The 23,523-nt window shown below is 35.5% G+C and overlaps 1 protein-coding gene across 39 annotated transcripts in view; it reads left to right on the top strand.

The window, feature by feature from the left end:
- The window catches only part of PTPRD (protein tyrosine phosphatase, receptor type D), a 468,274-nt gene that overhangs the window by 308,681 nt on the left and 136,070 nt on the right, over nucleotides 1-23,523 (top strand). For 14 of the 39 annotated variants that reach the window (XM_026866833.1, XM_026866835.1, XM_026866834.1 and 11 more), the window contains exons 5-8: nucleotides 17,251-17,443; nucleotides 19,470-19,585; nucleotides 20,980-20,991; nucleotides 23,009-23,278. In XM_026866833.1, coding sequence (XP_026722634.1) covers nucleotides 17,251-17,443; nucleotides 19,470-19,585; nucleotides 20,980-20,991; nucleotides 23,009-23,278 — 591 coding nt within the window. The remainder of the gene's footprint in view (nucleotides 1-17,250; nucleotides 17,444-19,469; nucleotides 19,586-20,979; nucleotides 20,992-23,008; nucleotides 23,279-23,523) is intronic. The other 25 variants (XM_026866870.1, XM_026866866.1, XM_026866862.1 and 22 more) reach the window with 3 other exon arrangements.

Below are 23,523 nucleotides of genomic sequence, written 5' to 3'. Positions count from 1 at the left end.
AAAGCAAGAAAGAAATATTACTGGAGAACATAGACAATTTATAGAAAAATTGGAGCTGTTTAAGGAATTTACAGTGTCAGTCTTGGACACTCTACCTCCTTTCCTGCTGGAAGTGTCTTTCCTCCACCTATAATAGAAGGAAACAAATCAGGGGTTGCTATAGATAGACCACAAGGCAGATACGCTCCTTTTGAGCCACAAGCCTCTGAGATGCACAAAATGAAATCCTGTTACCTGTGACCATCTGGAGGTAAGGCTACCTCTAAAACCTTTTTACCACAAAGTTTATAGTAAATTTGGCAATCTGAGTTACTGGAACATGTTTTCTAAAATCTCTGAGAACAGCTACCTGATTACTAGATTTTTAGTGTGGTGTCAAATGGAGTTAATTGATGAGAACAGGAAAGGGTTTTAAAGCAGATGAACTACTTGAATTCTTGTATCTCACAGGGAGCACTGAGACGTTCAGAAGTTCTTACTTTTCAATTACAACGCCTTTATAGGTCTCAAAAAAAATTGAGATGCTTCAGCCCTGATTCCACTGATGTTTTGAAAGAATATTGTTGAGATGTAGTGAGTGGTAATTTGAGTGAAAACCCAGAATAAAACACATTTATTTCATATGTGTGAGTAATAATTACCCTGAGAACATGGAATCATTTTCTGTGATACACCAGCTGGCTGTGAAAATGAACTGCAGACCTGTTTGCTAGATTCTGAGAGCATTTCATGGTGCACAAAATGTCTTTTGCTATGAATTCTGATCTTGTTTTGCAGGATTGTACCCACTGTTTTAAAATTTGTTTCAGGGTTTGATTCATTATTGGTCATTTGCTTATTAAAATAGTATTTGCTCATAGATGTTGGACATTAAAACAGTTGTGTGGAAGTCTACAGAACTCTTTGCCAATGCTACTTAGTATGAGTAGGAAATACAGAGGCAGACATCCTTGTCTCAAACCTTCCATGCTGCTGAGAAGCTCAAATCATTCTATCTAATCTGAACACGGTTTCCCCAAACCAGCATCATCCAGTGGCTTGCTCTTTATTTGAAACATGATAGCAGGCCACATGAAGCTGATCAGTTTTTGAGTGTCCTGGCTGTATGCCTTGTAAGGAAGCCTGTTCTTTCTAATATGTAGGTTCACTACAAAATGCATTATCATCATCACTCTTTCTGTTTTTTTTCATTAAAATGTGGAAGTGACATATTGACTCACTGTAGTCAGCCTGAAATGTTATTAGGTGTTTCTAGTACAAGCTTTTTATTTTCTGTGGGTTTTTTTTAAATCTCCGATACTGCTTTTAGCTCTGTGGAAATGATAGAAAAAAGTAAAATTAGTTAGCCATTAGCCAAAGTGAATGGCTAACATTCTTATTAAAAGTGGTTACTACGGCTAGTCCTGTGTAAGACTCGATAGGATTATTTATATCTATTTCTTTATTCTTGTCATTTGTGAGCTTCAAGTTCACAAGCAGCAATCTGTGCCTGGATATATCCAAACACTTTTTTTCCTTATTTTCTGTCACATATTGCGTTTCCCCCAGATGTGATGCTAATTTAAAGGGAGCATGAAGTAAATTTAGAAATAACTCTAGAAATGGTGGAATAGGATTAAGGAAATTTTTCATTTCTGTGATTCTATCTGACTATCATTTGCAAAGTTCTTCATTAAAAATCACTGAAATGAACTGTGACTGCTTGGCATTTAGTAGCTACATCAGTATACAAAAAGAAATACAAACCATCTCTTGCTCTTAAAGTTCTGTTACTAGCTAGATTAAAAAGAAAATATATAAAAATTAAAAAAAAAAACCCTACAATAAAATACAGTATTACTCAATTTGGAAAACATGAAATAACTGCTAATATCTGTGGAGTGATTATGCTGTTACTACATTCACTGCTCAGAAATAAACTGAGGTTTATCTTTCAGTTTTTAAGTTTTGGAGTTTGCATGCAGATGTGATCATTAGGCTGGTTTGAGTTTGAACGTAAGTTATCTCTCTTGCACAGTCATATTGCAGATGTTGCATCTTTATCAGTTCTTTCAAAATTGCATACTTGTAATTCCTGTGGGAGTTTTACCAGTGTTTTACCCTTTATACTGTAGTAGGCTGGCACACACCATTGTCTTCTTCCCACCAAATTGTGAATGAATTTAGCTGTCCCTTTGTACTTGAATAACAGCTTAGGAAAGGCAGAAAGCATTTGGGTCATTGTAATTGTTTTCTGTACCTACCTATTACAAGGCAGTACACACCCAAACATCTCTTAAACAGCTTCAGCGATGGAAGCTTCATCACAAACAGTAGACTGAGAAATGGAAAAGCAGATTGTCACATTCGGGAATACTAGTGATGCCACCAATTCTCATTCAGTGACCTCCTAGTATTCAGTCCTGCAAGTAGACAGTTTGCCTGAAACGTGTTACTGCAATACCAAAAGTGGGAGAGGTGTAATCTTGGGAATGAAGCGATTCATCCTCACCAGAACTTCATAATCCTTTGTAAAATCCTCCTAAGTCTTAATTTCCTCTGGTGCTAACCACGGATAGTGCTCACACTAACAGCAAACCCTTCACCCTTTGAACTGACAGAAAGTTTACACCGGCAGTATACACTTGAATGGGAGGTGTACTGCACTGGCACAGTAGCTCTCAGCAGACACCCTCTGCAACTAAACATTAGAGCCACCAAGGCTCTATGCAAATAACCAAAGTTGAGAGCACCAGCAATTTCAAGTGAAATTTTTGTATATGAACAGGAGGCATGCAAAGAGTTAACTTTACAGCTAAAACAAAGGGAGTACTTTATATTCTCATCTTTGCTTTTGGGAGATTGACAAGTAGTTACAACTCTCTGGGGAGGCAGTTTTGAACAGAAGACTTAAATACTAACTGATAGACTCCTCTACTGAAAGAAAATTGAGAAGGGGGAAAAAAAAAAAAAAAAAAAAAGGAAAAAAAGGTTCTAAAAGGTACTTATCTCTAGAGTAAAAATACCAAGAAGAGCAAAACATAAAACTCAATAAGTATCTCCTAAGCATTCATCTCCATAGTCTTACAGAAATAAAGGTAACTCATTGCACTACTGTAGAGAAAAGTATGGAAAGATAAAATAGAACCTTACAATAAGAAAATAAATTTATGCAGAGATGAACAACAGAAGTCACTTAAAACACTAAGGACATAGTAAAATGAAATCAATATAAGATGAATGTCAGTTTTAACACAGTTAATAGTATTATTACAGGTGCTATTCAATTTATAGAGCATTTTTTGTGATGGTTTCATACAAACAGGTGCAATACTGTTTTCATGTTTTAAAAAATGAATTCTAGGTTTTATAGCATGTATTCTTTTGAATGCACTTCTGTAACTTCTATTAAAGTTAATTAGTATTATGTATGCATCAAGAGAAGAATAGAAACCGTATGTGTTTTATTGTACTAATTATTAAACTAACAGCTCCTACTGACTTAGAACATAGTTGTTTGCCTACTTTCCTATGACCTCCAGCTGTGACCTTTCAATCTTACAACCTCTAAATAACAAAGGTAGACCAACTAACATGTATCTGCTAAAGCAAGTGGTGGTAGTTAAGTGCTACTCTTACCATTTAGCTAATGCTCAGCGGATACTTTGGTATAAGTGGTAAAACATCAGTGTTGTTTATCTTAGTATGCTGTTGTGATCTGAAAGAGAGAGTTATTAACCATGAATGATGATAAAATCTGGTGGCACTTTTAATCAGGGTTTGCATATGTGCATGTTAGTCCACCTGCACTGGCAAAACAGCAACTTGAAAATTATCTTTTGCACTTTTATCTTGGTTTAATAGTTGCTTGCATGAAATGGCTACCCATTCAGGCCCTAAGAAGCTTGATGGTTAGTGTTATGAAATACACTGAATGGCTTTCTTGCTCTTCCCATGATAGTAGAAAATAATGATTTATTTCTCTGCAGTGCTTTTTCTAACGTAAGAGCTAGCCCAAATACTATGGTGAAATGATGTGTTCTTGATGATGCATGTCTAAATTTTTATGATACTCACCGTAAAATCTAAACAAATCTTTATGAATCTTCAGGCACACAAGTGATATGCATACAAGTTGGTTTCACTTATAGAGAAAGAAAATGTAATATTTGTTGTGTGGCAGAAAATTTGTAAATGGTCTGATTGGCTTTTGGAGTAGGAAGAAAGCATAATATGAAATAATCTATGAAATAAAATAGCAGTGTATTTAGAAAATGTTGTTTCAGCAACATACTTAAGTACGTAAGTAGTTCCATTACAGTCAGTTTTCTCAATAAGACTACCCATTTGCTTTAAGTTAGATAAATTATGTAATGAATAAGTTCTAAAGCCATTGGCAACCAATCAAGAAAAAAATTTCTGCATGTGATTATTTGGAACAGACTGCCTAGGTTTAAGAAATATGTATCAATACCTTTTTTTCATAATTTTTTGTAGTTATGCAATGTTATAGAATGATCCAAAACTGATTTCGAATGATCTTTTTTAATATTTACTGGTTTTAACATTAAAAGAGTTTTGGAGCAGGTGCTTTTTAGACTCAGAAATACTGTGAATGCTCTTACTGTTTTCATATGATAAAACTAAATACAGTAAAAAAAAAAAAAGAATTATTATGAATTTGAAAAATATTTTTTCCAATTATATGACGCTATAGAGATGTAACTGTACCAACTTTTCACTATAATGTATAGGTCTGCTTTGTGAAATGCTTTGCAAAGTCATGTTACATATATAATAGCTATTAAAATTATTTTTATTACTTTCATTCAAAAGAATTTTTACCCAGGAGTTAGAAAGATAGGACAGAACAAGATCTCTGAAAACTTTTATAGCCGATCCTGCATACTCAGAAATCATGTAATTTACACTGTTACTTATTGGCCTTGCATATGTTGTGCACAAGCATATTTAGCATTACTACTTATTTTGACACTAGATGATGGATGTACAGTTTTTCCTGACTCAGAATCATTAAAAAAAGTCCCCCAATTTGCAGCTGATGCATCCTGACTATTAAAACTGCTGATAGTTTCTGATGTCCTACATTAGGTTTGAAACAGGAAACAATAACTTAAAGCTGATAGGTGGATTCGTTTTAGCTCTTCATGGAGACTAATCTAAGATATCTTCTAAGAAAATTTTATCTCCTTTTCTGGAAAGAAAGACTTTATGCCTAAATTTATGCCCAAAATTACTTAAGAATACTACCCGTGGTAGTGATTTGCGGAAACAGACTCTACAACTCGGATAGAGTTATGCAGCAGGTATGTTTACTCTGGTGCCGGGGTGCAAGGGGGTTTCTCCACAAAGCTTGCACACCAACAGCACATTTTACCAGAACATATAGAGTGTGTATATACGTATTCATTGGATTACATAATACAAATATACATATGCATGAGTCAGGCTGGGTTAGTTCTAGAGAGTGTCTTTTGGAGGAAGGCTCGCAGTCTTTCTCACCTCGTACTTTTCCTCGGAGCATGCGAAGATTCTCTGAGCCAATTTCTTGAACAAGAGTCGTTCCCACTGGTTTACCACCTCTATCTTACCTAAAAGCACCAGTATATTAATTTCTACCACCCATATATGTCTATCTATCCACTACAAAATCTAAACTTGTTAGAACACATCTGCTTTCCAAGGATATATTTCTTATTTTTGCTGAACATTGTAGTTCTTGGTAAGTTTCCACAGAAAACTGATTTGTTTTGATGAACACGGTAGTCTTTGGTAAAATTCCACAGAACAGTCTGGGCAAGCAGGGTTATTAAGTAATATTAGCAATATTCAAAAACTCTGTAAGTTGCTATAAGTAAATAAGTTACAAAGCAAGTAATAATTTCTCCATTGTAATTTTGAGGGGATTTTGTTGTGAGAGAGATAGTTTTTATAAGCTCATTTGAAACACTTATGTATGCTTGCTATTCAAGACTTCAGCATGAGTTCATCTGGCAAAGCCTTTATTTTGTTTCTGTTTTGAAGAATTAGGTTAGCATCAGTGGTTCATGTCATCCTACTTGCTGTATGAGCTGGTAAAGATGATCACAGTCATAGCAACAGAGATGTGGAAATTTGCCAGATGTGGAAATTTGTCAGTACTTGCTGATCATTTCTAAGAGCTTTCAGACATCTTGGTACAGAGGGAGATTGCCAGTGTGTCCGGGCAAGAACTTTGTGGAAATGTTTTTGCAGCCATGATCTCAATGATACTCGCTTTTGTACAAACCCAGCTACTAAATACCAGAAAGTCATGTAATAAAGTGAACTTGAACACCTTGGAAAATGTTGGCCTAATTGTGTATACAACCCGATAAATAGAAACAGGTTTTTCTCTTCCTTTGTAGAAGCATATAGATTTTTGTGTTGGTTTAGGCCCTGCAGGGACTGGAGACCACGTTGCAGTTGTCCCTCCCCCACCCTCAGCCGGTCAGGCTGGCAGTGAGGCACAAACCCCTGGGTTGAAATAAGGAAAGATTTAATACAACAGTGTAATAATCAATCTGAACAACAACATTAGCAATAATAACAAAAATAAACAGCAATAACAGTAAGCAAGACAAAAGATATACAGAGAAATACCGCAAATGGTTACAGACAGCCCGCTGTGAGCTCCCAACTACCAGAGCCACAAAGGAAAAAGTTCCCGTGCTCCTGCACCTGGACCTGATGTCAGCATGGTATGAATAACCCGGCTGGAGATCCCTTCCCCCTTCTCTGCTGGGGAAACTTAACCCTATCCTAGCTTGAACCGGGACAACTTTTAAGGCCAAAAATTCAAGAGAATGTTTTTTCTCAGAGCTCTTGATGGTGCTTTTTCAGGGGGGCTTTTTGGTGGGTTTTTAAAGGAAAATAATATGTTCAGGTGGGACCTTGGAGTTAACAGTGTTTATGGACGCATATACTTGCATCAGGTCCTGTAATAATATGAAGGCTTAGATATTATTAAAGTAAAAAATCACCTTCAGAAAGGTTTTAATACATCAGGATAAACAGTTTAGACAAACGTGTTTCAGAAGCACAGTATTTAAAGGAAGAAGACAGAAAAAAGAGCAGTCTATACATTAGCAAGATGTTTCCTCATGTGCCAAAGGATCAGGAAGATACTGAAAAGTCAAAACCAAACAGCCCTTCTTTTTATAATCCCTGTTTTACCCTTTCAGCTAATATTCAGAACAGTTTATGTTTTAGCAATTATTCAAAGTAGTATGCCTTAATAAAATAAAAGCAGAAAGGTGTTTTATCATGTACAGATTGATTATTAAGTCTTCAGGTACAAACAAATACTGAAATACTGTAGTGCAGTCGAAGATTTATTGTTGTATATTCATTCAGCAGCAGAAATTATTTCTCAGTTACTATAACATCTGACCTGCTTCCAATTGCTTCTAAAGAGTACATATAATAATTTTCAAGCCTACGTCTCCAGCCTACAGGAAGAATAGTTCAATCTCATTTCTCTAAAAGAAATTAGTTTTGTATTTAGTTCTAAAATGGATGGCAGCTGTTACTATTAATAAATCTATGGAGAAACAATTCCATTGTTGAAATCATACACAACCCTGTCATTCTTGGTCAACGTTTTGTGTTGCTTCTGTGGCATAGGGCCTCTCACTGAGTGGTAATTCACCACTGGAGAGATTCAGGTCTTTTGTTTTCAAGCATTTTTTTTCTTCATTTGTACCTTTTTCTCTTCATTTGTACCTTTTTCATGCCACATATCATGTGTTAAGTCTGTCCACAGAGTTGGCATGGAGTTTTTTGTGCTTACACAGACTTTTGATGTACTTGACACATACAATACTGTGCTAAACTAAGTCTGTCACACTATGTCTGTTTAAAGGCAGGAACTGGCTCTTCATGTTTGGCTTCATTAACTTTTTCACAGAGCAGTTTGTGATGAATTTGCAAAGAACTGTCATAATATGAAACTTTCCATTCCTTCTCAGATGCACTTCTCCAACCCCCACCTGACATCATGACTTCATCTGCCTTCTGGCAATCACACTGGACTGTTCAAACACTATCCCAGCACTTGTTTGGGCCCATGACTTCCATCTACACAGAACAGCTACTTCCTTATGTCCATGCTAGTACAGTATTTCACTGGAAGTATAACACTGTGTTGACAAATTACCATTTTCATTTGCAGAAATGTATTTTACAAAAAAAAAAATAAAAAAATCCCACCCTACCCTCCACTTGCATTGTTACGATCATCTTTGATCAGCTAGACAAAATTTGCTGAGAAAATTATCTTAAAAAAAGCTCTGAAAACAAAAAGCATACCTATACCCTATATAAAATCAGTTTAATAATTAGTAAGCAAATGCTCACAAATACTGTTGACAGCCTTTTTTATTTATAAATTGGAGTTATTCACTCAGACTGTAAACTGTAAGAAATTTCATTTTACACTGCTTGTCACAGATTTAAATTGTGTTAAATTTTTTCGAAGTAGTACTGAATTTCATAATTAGTTACAATAATTATGATGGACTTAGAGGTGTGAACTTTGAGCTCAGCATGTAAAAAGGATTTTACAAAAACACTTTTTAACATCTTATGCTCCTATGCCAAGCCAAGATTCTATTTCAGATTAGTGACAATATAATTTGTGGTGCAATTAGTTGAGCAAATTGCAGCAAGAGTTATAGCAACGCTGAGTAAATCCAAATTTTATTCCATGTTCAGCATCTTATGAATGAATACCCATGCCATTCCTTGTTTACAGTTCCACGAGAAATATTAGCCGCTGTTGCTAGACAAATGTGAAAGTGTCATGTTTTAAGTACTTCTCTCTCCTTCAATCTTCCAGAAAGCCTGCTTGAGTTTGCTCAGTTCAGTTCACAACAGTGCACAATAGTTTTCAAGGCCATATGATTCTTATTGTGAAAAATGTTTTGGAAGAATGCAAGTCCTAGCTCTCATTGCATCACCAGGCCCTCCGTGCCTTCTTCAGAGGTAGGCACACGCTATGCTAGAAAGCGTGACGGCACGTTGAGTATATTCTTCCCTGCAATAAATCAGAGTACAGACATTATCTATCATCCATGAAAACAGCGCTTTCTATATAACATGAAACATGTTAAATCTCAGATCTAGTCCCATTTACTTCAGTTTAGGGTGGCAGCAGAATTTCAGGGAGAACTCAAAGCCTCAGGCCGCAGCCACTTCTAACAGTTTTGGGGGACAAAATGATTCATGGCAAAACTGTTAGTGATATCATAAACCTGTGAGTCTTTCTGAGATGAAAACCTTAAAGAATTGGCTGCCTTTAGGCTTTTAGAAGTAGTAACATTTCTACTTTACTATATCTATTTCTTCATCCGCATGTATACTGTTAATAGGAGGTTCTGCAGTATAACTCCATTCTCACTAAAAGATATTTATCAGACAGCAGTCATTATTGAATGTGAGCACAGAACTGTGAAAAAGGTGGGGTTTAAGCAATGTGTATCCTCTGCTACAGAGAAAGCTCTTCTGTATTCTTCCAGAGTAGAAGTGGATGGCTGTGTTTCACCAGAAGGAAATACCCTTTAATTTCCTTGTCTGGACACTTCCTCAAAGCTATTTCAACTTAAGTGGTGAATGTCACCACTTAACTGTTTTCTTCTATGCCTGTCCTTCCCTGCTAACTGTTCCCTAGGTGTCTTCTCAGTATCTGTGAGAGAGAGGGAATGTTGCCATAGGTGGGCATGAAAGGTGAAAGGGATACCTCCCTCATGTTCAGGAAGGTGAAGAGTGAGGTCTGGAGCAAATCTGTTTCCTCCATAGCCAGGCCACCAGAGAAGAACATCACAATCCACTCATAAAGGAAATACCTTCGTACTTCTGTTAAAAGTTCATACAGATGCAGTGTGTTTTAACATTTGCCAGCACTTCGGATTTGTCTTTTGTTCTTAAGTATTAGGAGTATATGATATAAGGTGTTTCTATGTTGTCTTAACATCTTCCTTGTCTCATCCAGCATTTTCTTAATGTGTTCATAGTGGGAGAAAGACATTAAAAAAAAGTAAACAACCCACAAAAATGGTAAGCTACTATATTAGTTTTTCTACAGTCACCTATCTGTAGTCATGTAAGTGTTGTGAATGTTTTAAGCATGCCCTTCAGACCGGTGAAGATGAATGCTGCATTAGATGTAGAAAAAACTGCATATTTTGTACCAATAATGTTAGTGTAATGCTCAATAATACTAAGTTTCAAAGGATATCCTCTTCAACTGCATTATTCCGGAGTTCATTGTCTGTTCTGACAACATATCTCTTTTTTCTCATTCTCTTCGGCAATAATAGCACTTTTATTGTTTGTTACTCATCATTATGTCTGCTATTTATTGAAATACTGCAATAACATCCAAATTGCTACATATGTATGGGTGCATTGTTGTGCCAGGCACCATAAAAAGCAGTTGGAATGCATAGCCTCTACCTCGAGTAACTTACTGTTTAATTCACTGCACCAAAAGCGCTTTTAACATCCTGGCCCAGTCAACTTTTGTCAAAACTTGAGGGATACAATTTTATCACTCTTATACCTTATTTCCTTCTTCTAAGGGACCACATTCTAGGTCTTCTGGGTCACATTTCTACCCAGTTCTCAAAGTGAAAATCCTTCTCTTTTAAAATACACAAGTTTGATGCTGTGCTAGAAATGCAGAAGACAGAATTAATCTCTTTTGAAAACAAGACTTAAACAAAGTCGATGGTTGTGCCACTACAGTTCCTTTGTCAGATCCTTAAATTTTGCAGATGTGACATTAATGCAGTTAGTATAGTTTATAGTTGTCAGTTTGGGCTGCAGAGTATGTAGGCTGCATTAAAAAGTATTCAGTAAGATTATGGCATTGAGGAAAGAAGTCATTGAAAGCTGTGTAACATCAGTAACAGAAATGGCCATGATGACAAGCTGAGATCATTTTACTGTCTTCAGCAGTATTATCACTCATTTGGATTTAGGCACAGGTTCAGACATGCAGTGCAAATGAGAAGGAGGGAAAAGGGGACTGTATGGTCTGACAACTCATTTGCCAAAGTCCTCACTTTTCTCTTGTCCTCTTTGGTTAAGCAAAACCAAGATACTTCTGCCCCATTCTCAGTTCTCAGTTCAAAACAGTATGTTACAACCTTACTGTGATGATTTATTGCTTTATACTTAAGAATGAATATTAGCTAATTATTAAGTGTCATATATATTTACTAATATCAATATTTTAAAACAGAGTATTAATGAGTAGAAAGCAGGAGAAGGAAAAGAAAATTTCTTTACATGTTCTGGACCAATCTGTCTATTCAGACTACTAACATGAGAAGTGAGCTCTGGTGTACATATGACCCTGCTTCTGATTTTATTATTTACTGCATCATAAAACTGTTTGTGATGTGAAAAATTAAAGATTAAAGCAAAGACTGCCATCAAAGACTGCCATCACTGTATTACTCTTATTCTTTCCCCTTTATTTTTCAAATGAAGGTAAGGAGGATGTGAAAACACAAATATGTTAAAAATATTGACTAGATAGAGCAGTCCCAATTTTCCTAATTCTCAATCTCCAATTTAACCCTGATTTATCTTAATCTAAATCCTAACCCTGTTTGGAAACTAAGCCTCAAATTAGAGATGGTAATCACAGAAATTCATATCGCTGTCCTTTGCTCTCCTCTTATCTTTTATTCACCAGTACAAAATACAGTTTCATTCTTGTGAACATTTGCATATGGAAATATGTGGGATGGTGTATATTCTCCACCTCCAAAGATTAATGTTTTTTTTCCTAAATATATGGTAACCTGCACTTAAACCACTCATTCACAATCTCTGCCTTTGTTTCACTACCATAACTCTTGCTGAGTCTTCTCCCTAGGTTAGAGAAGTGACATCTGGCAGTGATTCTTGTATTCCCTACTGTTTTGTTTTGGTTTTTGTTTTTGTTTTCCTTAGGACACGGCTTTACGTATTTCCTTTTTCCATTCCCAGTAAGAAGTGCAGTCAAAACCAAATTTGGGTATATGATGTTTGAATGATACACTGTATGATAATCTACAATAGTGCCTAAATGCAAATATGAGAATCAGTCCTTATTTTCAGGCTTGTGTTTTCATATGAGTGATGGCTCTCCACATGTTAATTCTTGTCATTCAGAATATCATTGTTAGAGGAGAGTGAGTGCTATTTCATTGTCCATGTGAGTGAGGTCACTTTGGAAAGAGCTTGTTATGCACAGTCTTTAATTTAGCAAATTTTGAGAACTACCAAAAGGTGCAAATTCCTTTTTCCCTGTTCATGTCCTTGTGAAGATATCTAATTTCAAAGGCTCAATGCACTCATTTGTTAAAAGAGATAACTTATTTAAGGCTAAATGCTAATAACAATGAATGTTAACTGACTTAATGCAATGTGAAATTGCTGCTTCAATATTCATACAAATGATAATTCAGTCTAAGTGGCTCTGCGTTCTGTTATATAGACATTACTTTGCAATTTGCAGGATAATTGCATACAGAGCTACTAAACAAATTTGTTTTCTTTTGTATCAAAAGTGCTTTGCACAGCTCTTCAATATATGAAGAATATTTCTAAATGCATGGTTTTTAATGGGATGGTATGGGTGACTGTTCTCTTGCTGAATATTTACTAACTGTTAGTGAGTCTCTGGTCATCTTATCAATGTCTAATTCCCTTTCTTTGTGTGGTATAATTATGTGAAAATTAAGAGAAATCCCAACAGATTCCTAGATCTATTCTTACAGTGTAGCCATTACCCTCCTTCACTGACTTACAGCACCACTAAGTAAAAGTATCCATTTGTGTATAGCAGCTTTGAACAAACAACACCGAGAAAAACAATTTATTGTGTGTTCATAATTATTTTTTCTGCAAAATTTACTTCATAAAATATTTCAATAGGAATAATGTTTATTAACTGACACTTTTCTGATGCTTTATATCTTTTAAATCCAAACTAGTCTTTTATGTATGACAAGAAACGGCTTTGGTTTTTTGATTTATTCATATGCATAGTTCTTCAATAATAGTGCAGAATACCTACTTTGCTGCAAAATGTTGATTTTATTCCCTCCCATACTCTCTTTGATTTTACTGTTCTCAATCCAGTTCAGTCGCAGGAAGAATGATTTTGAATAACACGGTCATGATGTCAAAACAGTGCAAATTATATGCTGCTGCCATCTGGAATAGTGAAAATAAAAGCTTTATTTACACTGTTCTTTGAAATAATAAACTTTATTGCGACAGTTTATCTTCAGTATCTATAGTGTATTCTGGGAATACTCCATGTGTGCCTTTTTATTCTGTGAGCTACAGAATGACTAAAATTTGCCTGTGGCAAAGCTATCAGTGAATCTTGAAATAGATTTTTTTTTTTTTCTTCCTGAATGGAATAGAGAATAACCCTTCATTTCCACAATGAGAGTAACTGTTTCACATAGGACAATATTTTTTAAGAGGCACAGTGAATCACTTTGAGCATGTATTTTACTTAGGCATATTACACAGATTTAACTACAGTATAATATGGATATTCTGGAATGTGGGTGTCTCAATAGTGCAAATAGTTAATGTGGAAGGAAATACTTAACAGAAATATTAACCAGTTTTCATGTCAACTGTCAATCTTGGACCCTGATGCTATTATCTTTCATTTATACTTCATAACCTATAACCAAAGTCATCACGATTTACTTTGGGTACTTCACATTTGCACTTCATACCCACATTATAGTAATACTATCATAACATACTCTAACTGAGAAAATTATTCACACAATTCTATCTTTCTTGTTAAACGTGATGCTGATTGCCAAAGTGATTCAACAAGGTAGCTATGAAGAACTTAGGACTTTAAGACTCCATCTGTTTCTAAAAGCTGCCACTCTTCTTGCTGCCAGCAGAGCCTAGACATGATCTGAAAGTAGCTTTTTACAGGAAAAGCAGTCAAGATGTTAAGGAGGTGTGGCACAAATGCTGGATGAAGATCACTGTTCTTCACTTAGTTGTGTTGTACAGCTGCGTAGGTTTATCATGAAGAGTCAGATCCATTGTACTGGATTTGGATTAAATCCTCTTCTTTCTTTGGATCCAGGTTTTGTTTATGCGTAGTCTTGACAGTATACCTTCAGACATAGCTTGGGAAGTTCCTGAAATGTGTCATTTAAAAAAGAGAGATTGCAACAGCACACTTTTTCCTTTAGGGTCAGAGAAAACACAGTTAAAGGAAGAGCAGAACAGAGTTTATGGTAGAGCATAATTTAGCTTGTTGGTATTCTCAGGTTACCACTCCATCAAGATTATTGTTTATACATAAAAGCTGAGTCTTGTGGAGAGTCTCTAATTCATTTGTGAGGGCAGGCTCACCTCTAAGACAGGTGCAGCAAAATGTGAAATTACGTGTTCGCCAGTGTTTATAGGTATACTTATTTATACCGAAATCTGAATGCAGAGATTAATGTGCTTTTACCATATGTGTTGCTTGGAAGGGAAGCAATTACCACTTTGACAAAAATGGCAGCAGAGGTAGGAATCTCAAGGACATTGTTTACAGATGAGCAATGTCAAACAGACTGAACAGAGAGAGAGAGTTTAGAAATACTAAAAAACACCATGATGGGGAAACAAGGCAGGGCTGTTTCATATCTTTCTCTCTTAAGGGTTCATGTGGTAACCATTCATGGTAATTGCCTCTCTATGTTGTTCAGATCATAGTTTGGGTGAAAAAAAACTTTTGTAGATCTCTTCCAGGAATCAGAAAATGCACTAGCACAGTACTAAAGGCACTCTGTTAATGCCAGTGGTGGAATGCAGCGCTGTTAAGACACCTAACAAAGTCAAAGAACATGCTCTATTTCTAAATCTCTTGTATGTGTCATCCTAAACAAAATATGTATTACATGTATGACTCACTAAGTGTAAGGATAGAGAAATCTGCCCTTTAATGGCCTCTCAAAATGACAGTACAAAATGTCTTTGAGAAGGTCAAGTCTGATTTAAATTGTTGATGAATGGAAAGCTAATTCACTAGAACTGAATATTAATAGGGAACAGTGGTATATACTTTGGTTTAGAGCCTAATGAGCATATTAACGAGCAGTAAAATATATTTTTATTTTCACCACATGTAAAGTTGTAGAGCTACCATTATATCGAGATTTTCTAATAGTTACTTTTCTCTTACTGTGACTGAGAGGCTGAGTTGGTATCACTGAGTTGATACTCATGTCTCTTGTACAGCATGTTTGATGATCTGTCAAACTTGATATCATCAGTGTAGAGACAGTTTTGTACAAATCACTAATAAACTTAGGGAAAAAAAAAGCAATTAACATCTTAAAAATTAAACCCACTCTGATAAGCACTTCAATTAGAAATTTCATTATTTCACCCGTACATTTTATGTTGAATATTGGGTTTTATTGCCAAATACCTGAAAGCCAGATTGGAAACAAGCCACAACTGTCAAAAATGTAACAGTTCTGGCTATTTGAATCTGTTACATTGTGATTTTTCTCATGAAAATTTCATGAAGACCATTCATTCAGAAAGATTCTATGCATAAGGAGGATGGATGGAATTTAATTACCCTTATTAAAAATAAGAAAGGAGAGCTCTTTGCTACTCCATTCTATTAGTATGCAAGATAGAGTATCTTTATTGTACACTTAGATATTTGCAAAAGGGACTCAGGGGTTTCTGGATGAGCCAAATAAGAAAGGAAATGTCAGGTGATAAAAATCCTGTTTTGTGTTACAAGTCAGATCTTAGTTACTCCCAAAGTAAAGACTTTTGTCTATGAGCTGACATGACACATAGATTTCTTTGGGAATAACCTATGCCTAGTGAAGGATATGACACTTAACCACTTGGTAGAACTACTAGCTCTGAACGGTTACACAAACTTGCTGGATGATTGTTTACTTTACCAGAGTATTATCTGTGTGCATTTGTATTGCAAGCAATTAACTAGTTAATGAGTGAGAGCAGACCCCAGAAACCACAAAGATTTATAGGATGTATTTGCTTGCAATAGATATTTCAGAAAAGTCTGAAAACTTCCCTGAAAATATTTAAAAATATGACACGTTTCACAAAAGAGAGTTGTCATTGAACAATTTCTTCTGAGTTAATTTTGTCCCTTAATCAATTGCATGTCAGTAACCACCTATCAAGACATTTAATGATACATGTTTTGTAGTTAGTATTGATCTTTTGGGGGAGTTTTTTTGCTTGTGCTTTTTTAACTGAAATAATAGCAATTATTTTGCTATAAAATTATATTTGCCATCTTAATGGAAACGATGATGTAATTCAAATAGATTATTTTAACTATGCTAATTTGATTTCTGAGAAATTGCCTGATCCCACTGTGCATCCAGTGTTACCTGCTATCATGTATAATCTTCAGAAGGTGATTTGTTCTTGTTCAGTATTTCTTAATATTTTCTTATTGACACTATACACTAGGGTGTATACACTAGGGTGAGGATTTTTTACCATATCTGAGTGTTTTAGTTGACACAGTTGTATCCATTCAAAATGATTATGAATGTCCTGTCACTTTAACTTTGATATCTGCATAGCTCCAATGTTTAGTTTCTCAGTACTTTGAAATCTTATCTGCCCTTCTCTGTAGCAGTCATACCCATCTTACAGATGGACAGTTGAAGCACAGGTACATTAAATGTTAAGACCAACACCACATAGCACATAGGTAATAATGATAAAAGCAAGAAATATGATTTGGGTCTCCCAAGTCCCTGACCAAATACTACACTGCATAAATCACACTTGAATATGTAGTTGTCTCATGCAAAGAAAGGGGATTTACTCTCTTGCTGATAGGCATGGTAATTCAATATTTCACATAAAATAGTAAGAACTTTCAAGCAGAAAAACATTCGTGTTATAAAGTACCATAGTGGGAGTCTAATGATTATACACTACACACAGTATCTATGCCAATTTTATGCATTGTATAAGTATAAAGTATGTAGCTGCTTTTTCATGAACTTTCTATTTTGTACCAGCATTTTGATCACTGTAAGTTACCAAAAATAATGCCTGGATATCTGGTTTTTGCATAAGTTCCTTACATACAAACAATTAGGGGACCCTTCAATGTTAAGTAGGGTGGTAACTGGGATTTTCATGAGTTACTACGTGTGAAATCCTTCAAATCATACATTTCTTTTGCAGAGGATCAAATTCCCCGAGGTTTCCCCACCATTGATATGGGCCCACAGCTGAAGGTGGTTGAACGAACTCGTACAGCTACCATGCTATGTGCAGCCAGTGGCAATCCTGATCCTGAAATAACTTGGTTCAAAGATTTTTTACCTGTTGACACAAGCAACAACAATGGCCGCATCAAGCAGTTACGCTCAGGTAGGGTCTTGTAACTGTTTCCACTAAAGCCCAGAGCTGTTCTCTCTCACCTTTTCTTTCTTTTCTTTCTCTTCCTTTCTTTTTTTATTTTTATTTATAGGTAATAATTTCTCTTCCTCCTCTCCTTTCTGTGTTACTGAGTGTGTTGTCCATGTCTGTGATGTTGTCATAGCCTTTTCTAGAGTCTGTCTCTGTGTGTTTTGCAGCTTCTGTTTACTCCACATTGCTCACTGCTGTGACTGTACTTTTTGATAATTTTTTTCTTTACTGCATTTTGCAGTACTTGATGGATCCATTTTCTCCTCTTTCTTTCTTCTCTCCTTTTTGGTTTTTTTTTTTTTTTTTTTAACAAATTTATTTCAACATTGGACTTCATTCAGAAATTGCAAGGAGTACCAATGGTTATATTCATCAAAACCAAAACCTGCATTAGACACTTCAATTAAAATTTAAAATGTGTTTTGTACTGCCTTTTCCACATTTGACTCCACCAAAGATTAGCCAGTTTGGACACATCTTCTTTCCTCTCACAAATACATAAAACACAATACTTTTTCCCATGCACAATTATACCTTAAAAATATTTAAAAAAAAAAAAAAAAAAAAAAAAAAAAAGAAACAATAATTTGATTTGTGATATGCTTCAAAGAAAGCATATCCAGGTCTTCTGGCCATAGACCAGTCACAGCGTACCATTTGTCCCTCTTTTTTCTTTTTCTTCTTCTTCTTCTTCTTTTTCTTCTTCTTCTTTTTCTTCTTTTTTTTCTTTTTTTTTTTTTTCCTTCCTCTTTTTTTTTGTCCAACTGGAGCAAAAAAAGATCATTTTTTTTCTTCCTTAGCTGTTCTTGTCCTGGACCAAAGCCAAGATGGTCTGGAGAACAGTAGCAGACATGCAGAAGACAACATGGACTATCTTCTTTTTGTCTTATCTTTCATAAAAGGTTTTTATTTTTGTTCTTCTTCAATCCTTTTTTTTTTCTTTTAACTTCGTAAAGTTGAAAATTATGTGTGTCCCCCCCTAAAAATTACAGAAATGGGTTTTTTCCCTTTATTGGTTGTTTTTTTTTTGTTTAATTTTTCTTGGAGTTCTCTCACCTCTGGATTTTTGGATCTTCTAATCTACAGGTTTTGGAAATGAAAGGTTGATGACATTATTCTTGGTGGTATGTGGTATTGCTGGTTTTTGATACTCTGACAAAACTGTTTATTTCTTTTGTAATTCTTGTTTTATATTTTTCTTGGGTTTTGTGACACCACACTGCTAATCCCACTTGTGGATTTTGATGGGTGTCTTTGGGGGGGGCCCTCCTATGGTCCTCAGCAGTGGTTGGTTGGTTCTTCCTTGTTGCCATAGACCATGCTTTTTAACTTTTTTGTCTTCTAATTCAACTGCTCTTTGTTTTTCAGCAAACGTACTTTAAGATTGTAAGTTGCGGAAAACTGTCTTTCTTTTCTTATCAATCTGCATGTCTTAAGGGAGTTTTGTTTCTTTAAAAGAATATTTTGATAATTATAAATGACTAATGCAGTTTCTTTTTTTTCACTTCAGGCAACCTTTTTGTTCTTGCTGCACATTTTTGGCTTTCTTCAGCAGCAGATTTCTTGAAGCCTGTCCTGCCTTTTTTATGAGTACCACCTTTTCTGATACTTTTGTTACTAGATTGAAACAATGAAATAAAAATTTTAAAAATATAATGACCCAACTATTTAATATCTTTTGTTTTATTCAAAAGCCATTCTTCCTTGAAGCAGTCTCACCCATCCTCATTTTAATGGTTTAGGAAAGAGTATTGTTTAGAGGGGGTTTTTTTGCCAAATGCAAATTGTTTTCCTGTGCTAGCACTGATGATGTGAAAAAAATAATCTCTGTTTTTTTCATTGCATCATTTTCTGTCTGTGCACCTTAGCAAGAAAATGAACCGACGTTGAGTGGACCTTCGCATACAAGCTTTTCATATTGTTAAGCGGTGTATTGTTATGGATATAAAAGCCTTCTCTGACCGTCTCTTTGGCAATGTATTTTATATTCATACAGGTGCCCTCCAAATTGAACTGAGTGAAGAATCTGACCAAGGCAAATATGAGTGTGTTGCAACCAACAGTGCGGGTACACGCTATTCTGCCCCTGCCAATCTATATGTCAGAGGTAGGAATGACATAACCCTGGCATCCACTCTTCATTCAGGTTCAGGGCTAATCATAATCTAGATCATACTCTCATGATCTGTACAGTTACCACTGTAATATTCAAAATGCCATGGTAAATGTGTTAGTCGTAAAATTTATTTAAAATTCTAGAGGAAAGGCTTGGGGTTTGTTTTGTTCTTTTAAAGCACTCTTGAGACCAGTCTATCCTGTGGGTTAAGGTTTGTAAGTATATTTATATCTTTACCTCTTGACTTCTATTTTTTCTGCATTAAGTTAAATTGTGCTTTGCATTTATTTTCTTTTATTGGTTTTGTTTGGTTTTGCTTTTCCTTTTGAACTCGTGAGGTGAATGCTCGGTGTGCTACTAATCAGCTGAGTGTAACCCCAAGACATTGAGGTATATGCCTATCAGATCTCTGCTGTGTAATTGCAAAGGAAAACCTTCTAACTTTATAATAATATGTGTGCAGAGCACAACTGTATTTTCTCTTTTCTATTTCTTCTTTATATATATGTATGTATATATACTTATATATATTCAGTGTAAGACTTGTGAGTGAATTGTAGTCCTTTACAATGATAGTGGTCAATTGGCTATATTTTTTTAAGAAATTACCTGTCTCTATGACAGGTGTGATTAATAAGGAAACTATTATATTTCTCTGTAAACTTTTTTTTAACACATTAAAATATTCCTTTGGTTCAACTAGAAAGAAGTGCTTTGTTTCTGGCAGTATATCCAACAGCTGGTTGATGTAGCTTTCTTTACAAAAAAGTCTATAACATACATACATACATACATACATACGTATGTGTATATATATGTGTGTGTGTGTGTCTACAGTATAAGGGGATGGGTGGGGGAAATAGGAGTGAGAACTTAAACAGATGTAAACTTTACTGTAGGGTGAATGACCTTACCAAAAATACCTAGCTTGATTTTGAAATTTATTTTTTTTTTAGAGCTGGTTTATCAATCATGCTGATATGTTTTCATATGGTGTGACTCTTTTGGCTAATTATATAAAAAACAAACAAACAAACAAACAAGCCATTTCATAGTTATGACATCCATAGAAAGTTATTTGATCTTTTTTTTTCTTTTTCTTCTCCTCCAACATACTGACTTTCCTGTACTGCATGAGGCATGTATACCTTTTTATCCAATAGAAAATTTCAAAATTATGCTAGCTATTGTTTCTAACACCATTGTAGCTGTGGAAAATGCTAACTTTTTCAAAATGAGGTAGGAAGGTTTAATTAGAGCAAGTAGAGATGTTCAAGTAGCAGTTGAAAGCCTTGATATGGCCTTTTTACTCTCTCTGTGTTTCCCTTGTTTTTCTCCTTTCCTCATTTCATTGTGTTCTGCATCAAACCCCCTACATCCCTCAGAGCTGCGAGAAGGTTGGTGTGTTTTTTACTTTTTACCCACCTTACAAAACTATTAATTAAACCAATAACAAAGAATACAAATGAAATGAATGTAGCTGCATTGTGGCTTTTTTTAAGTTAATGTTATGTTTAAGCAGAGAATGCCCTGGTCATGGCTTTTGATGAGTGCCGGTATCTAACTGTTGTGCATGATAAGAGAGAATGAACCTGGATGCATGGCAACCTTTTTAGCTTCAACACTAACATCTAGTAAACTCGGTCAGTGTTCCTGCTTTTTCTTCCCTTTTAATTTTTTGTTTATACTGATGCCTGCTTTTCAAGGAATCGTTTCAGCAGTTGCTTTTCTAAACAGCCTGTGCATGAAGACTAAACTCTCCTTTATCTATAAGGACTGTGTTCAGTACAAGAAATTTCTCATTGCCTGACGTTTGCTTTGTGGGGCCTCTGTCAACTGGCCGCTTATGGATGTTTTGCTCTCTGCTTGTTCCCCTTCTGCCTGTCATTCACTCATGAGGCCATTGCAGTAAGCCCCTTTTGAATCCATAGAAGAGCACAGAAATTTAATCAAACTTAGCAGAAAGGTTTCAGACTAATATAGTTTTCGTTATTTTTTTAAAAAAAACCTTACTCATAGTCTTTTATTTTGCTTTTTATTTTTACTGAATTAAAACTGTCTTAATAACTAGCCTCTATTAAATCCAAATTAATACAGTTTCAAGTACGCTGTCCACTGAAAGGCCTAAATACAAACCTACCTCTCTCAGCTACCTCTCTCTTCCACCTCCCACACACATGCACACCACTGAGAATATTTGAAGCAGGAACACTGATCTGTTATTGCCTGGTAATTTTCTCGGTGTTGTGTTTGCTTAAGTATTAACTACTCTGTTAGTGCAATGTCCTGCTATGTGTTTAAGGTTGCCACCCCTTGCTATCAATACAGAAATGTCTAATATTATCGATCCTTGTATAATAGCTTAATTTGCTTTCCCTTAACTGTGAGCATAGTGGAATCCTGAATGTTAAATGTTCTGCTATTTTCCCAGTGGCCCTTCCTAACAGTTGTTTTTTAACCACCTAAACTTAATCTAATTTCCTTCTCCCTCAAACTCTATGCTCCTATTAAACTCCTGTATCTGTCAGCCTATTCTATCCCCATCTCTTTCAAGTTTTCTTTCCTCACCCAGTATGTTTTCTTTTTCAGTTTTTTCTTTCTGCAGTTTTTACTCAGATATTTCCCTAAGCATGTTTCTCTATTGATTCTGTCATTTGCTTGCCTGCATGACCAAATCCAGTACTTTGTACTGGCTTTGCCTAGGTTCTTTCTGTAACTACATATATATATGTATATATATGTATATATGTATATATATGTGTATATATATATTTTGTATCTGTGTGTAATTATATTTTTTTCTATGTTTGTTTCAGTGTTAGTGTGAGGTCTTGAGGCTGCATCTACTTTGAGTCTGAAAGCAAATGAAATTGCACTTTCAATGTACTATAGGCAATGTGTTCCAGGACAGTGATGTGACAATGTTGCCTAGCACATTTATTCACATCGAGTGGAAGCACACAGCATTGAAGTTGGTTTTGGTAATCAACTCAAGCATGCTGTTGACCTTCCAGTTTTCTTCTGTGCATATATATATGTATGGGCATATAATATGCATATATATATGTTTGCGTGTGTGTGCGTGCACATGCGCGCACATGTGCGTGTGTATATCTTTCGCATGGTGTTTGTGTATTGTTAGTATGTAGTTAGCTAACTGTGAGGCCCTAATAGGTCTGAATCAGCCTTTGTATGAATGTGCTTAATAATATCCTCAAGTAAATACAGAATAATTCACATTGTGTGCAGACAAAATTCTTGTTTAGTCTCGTATTTATTTTATACATATTTTCTGGCAGATCAGAATAGCGCATTAAAACGTTAAATTGTGTCTGTACACTGCATGTAGTCCGTATGCAAGACTCAGTTTCTTTTTTTGTATATGTTATTACCTTTTTTTGTGTTTTGTTCCAGTTCGACGGGTCCCACCGAGGTTCTCTATCCCCCCCACCAATCATGAGATCATGCCTGGCGGGAGTGTAAATATCACGTGTGTTGCGGTGGGGTCACCAATGCCATATGTGAAATGGATGCTAGGAGCAGAAGATTTGACACCTGAGGATGATATGCCAATAGGGAGGAACGTCCTTGAGCTTAATGATGTCAGGCAGTCTGCAAACTATACTTGTGTTGCTATGTCTACTCTTGGTGTTATAGAAGCAATAGCGCAGATAACTGTGAAAGGTATATCCCAAGCACATACATTTGGACATAGTTCAGTCTTTTCTTTCATTCATTGCCATATTCTGAGCAAATATGTTGCACTGAAAGGGACTAAATGCATCTTACCCTCTTAAATCAAGAGGGTGAATATTTCAGCTAATCACTGGCATAAGACTAAATACTGATTCAGACAGCAATACTACTGATAAGTAAGTTAGTCATAATGTATCGCTATTCTCCTGTGTCTAGCTCCCAGCCTTCATTTC

Source organism: Athene cunicularia (genome assembly GCF_003259725.1).
Source record: "Athene cunicularia isolate RWA chromosome Z unlocalized genomic scaffold, athCun1 chrZ_part4, whole genome shotgun sequence".
In the NCBI taxonomy this organism is placed as follows: Eukaryota; Metazoa; Chordata; class Aves; order Strigiformes; family Strigidae; genus Athene; species Athene cunicularia.
The sequence above is the reverse complement of the archived record's forward strand: the minus strand, read 5'-3'. Positions and strand labels throughout refer to the sequence as shown.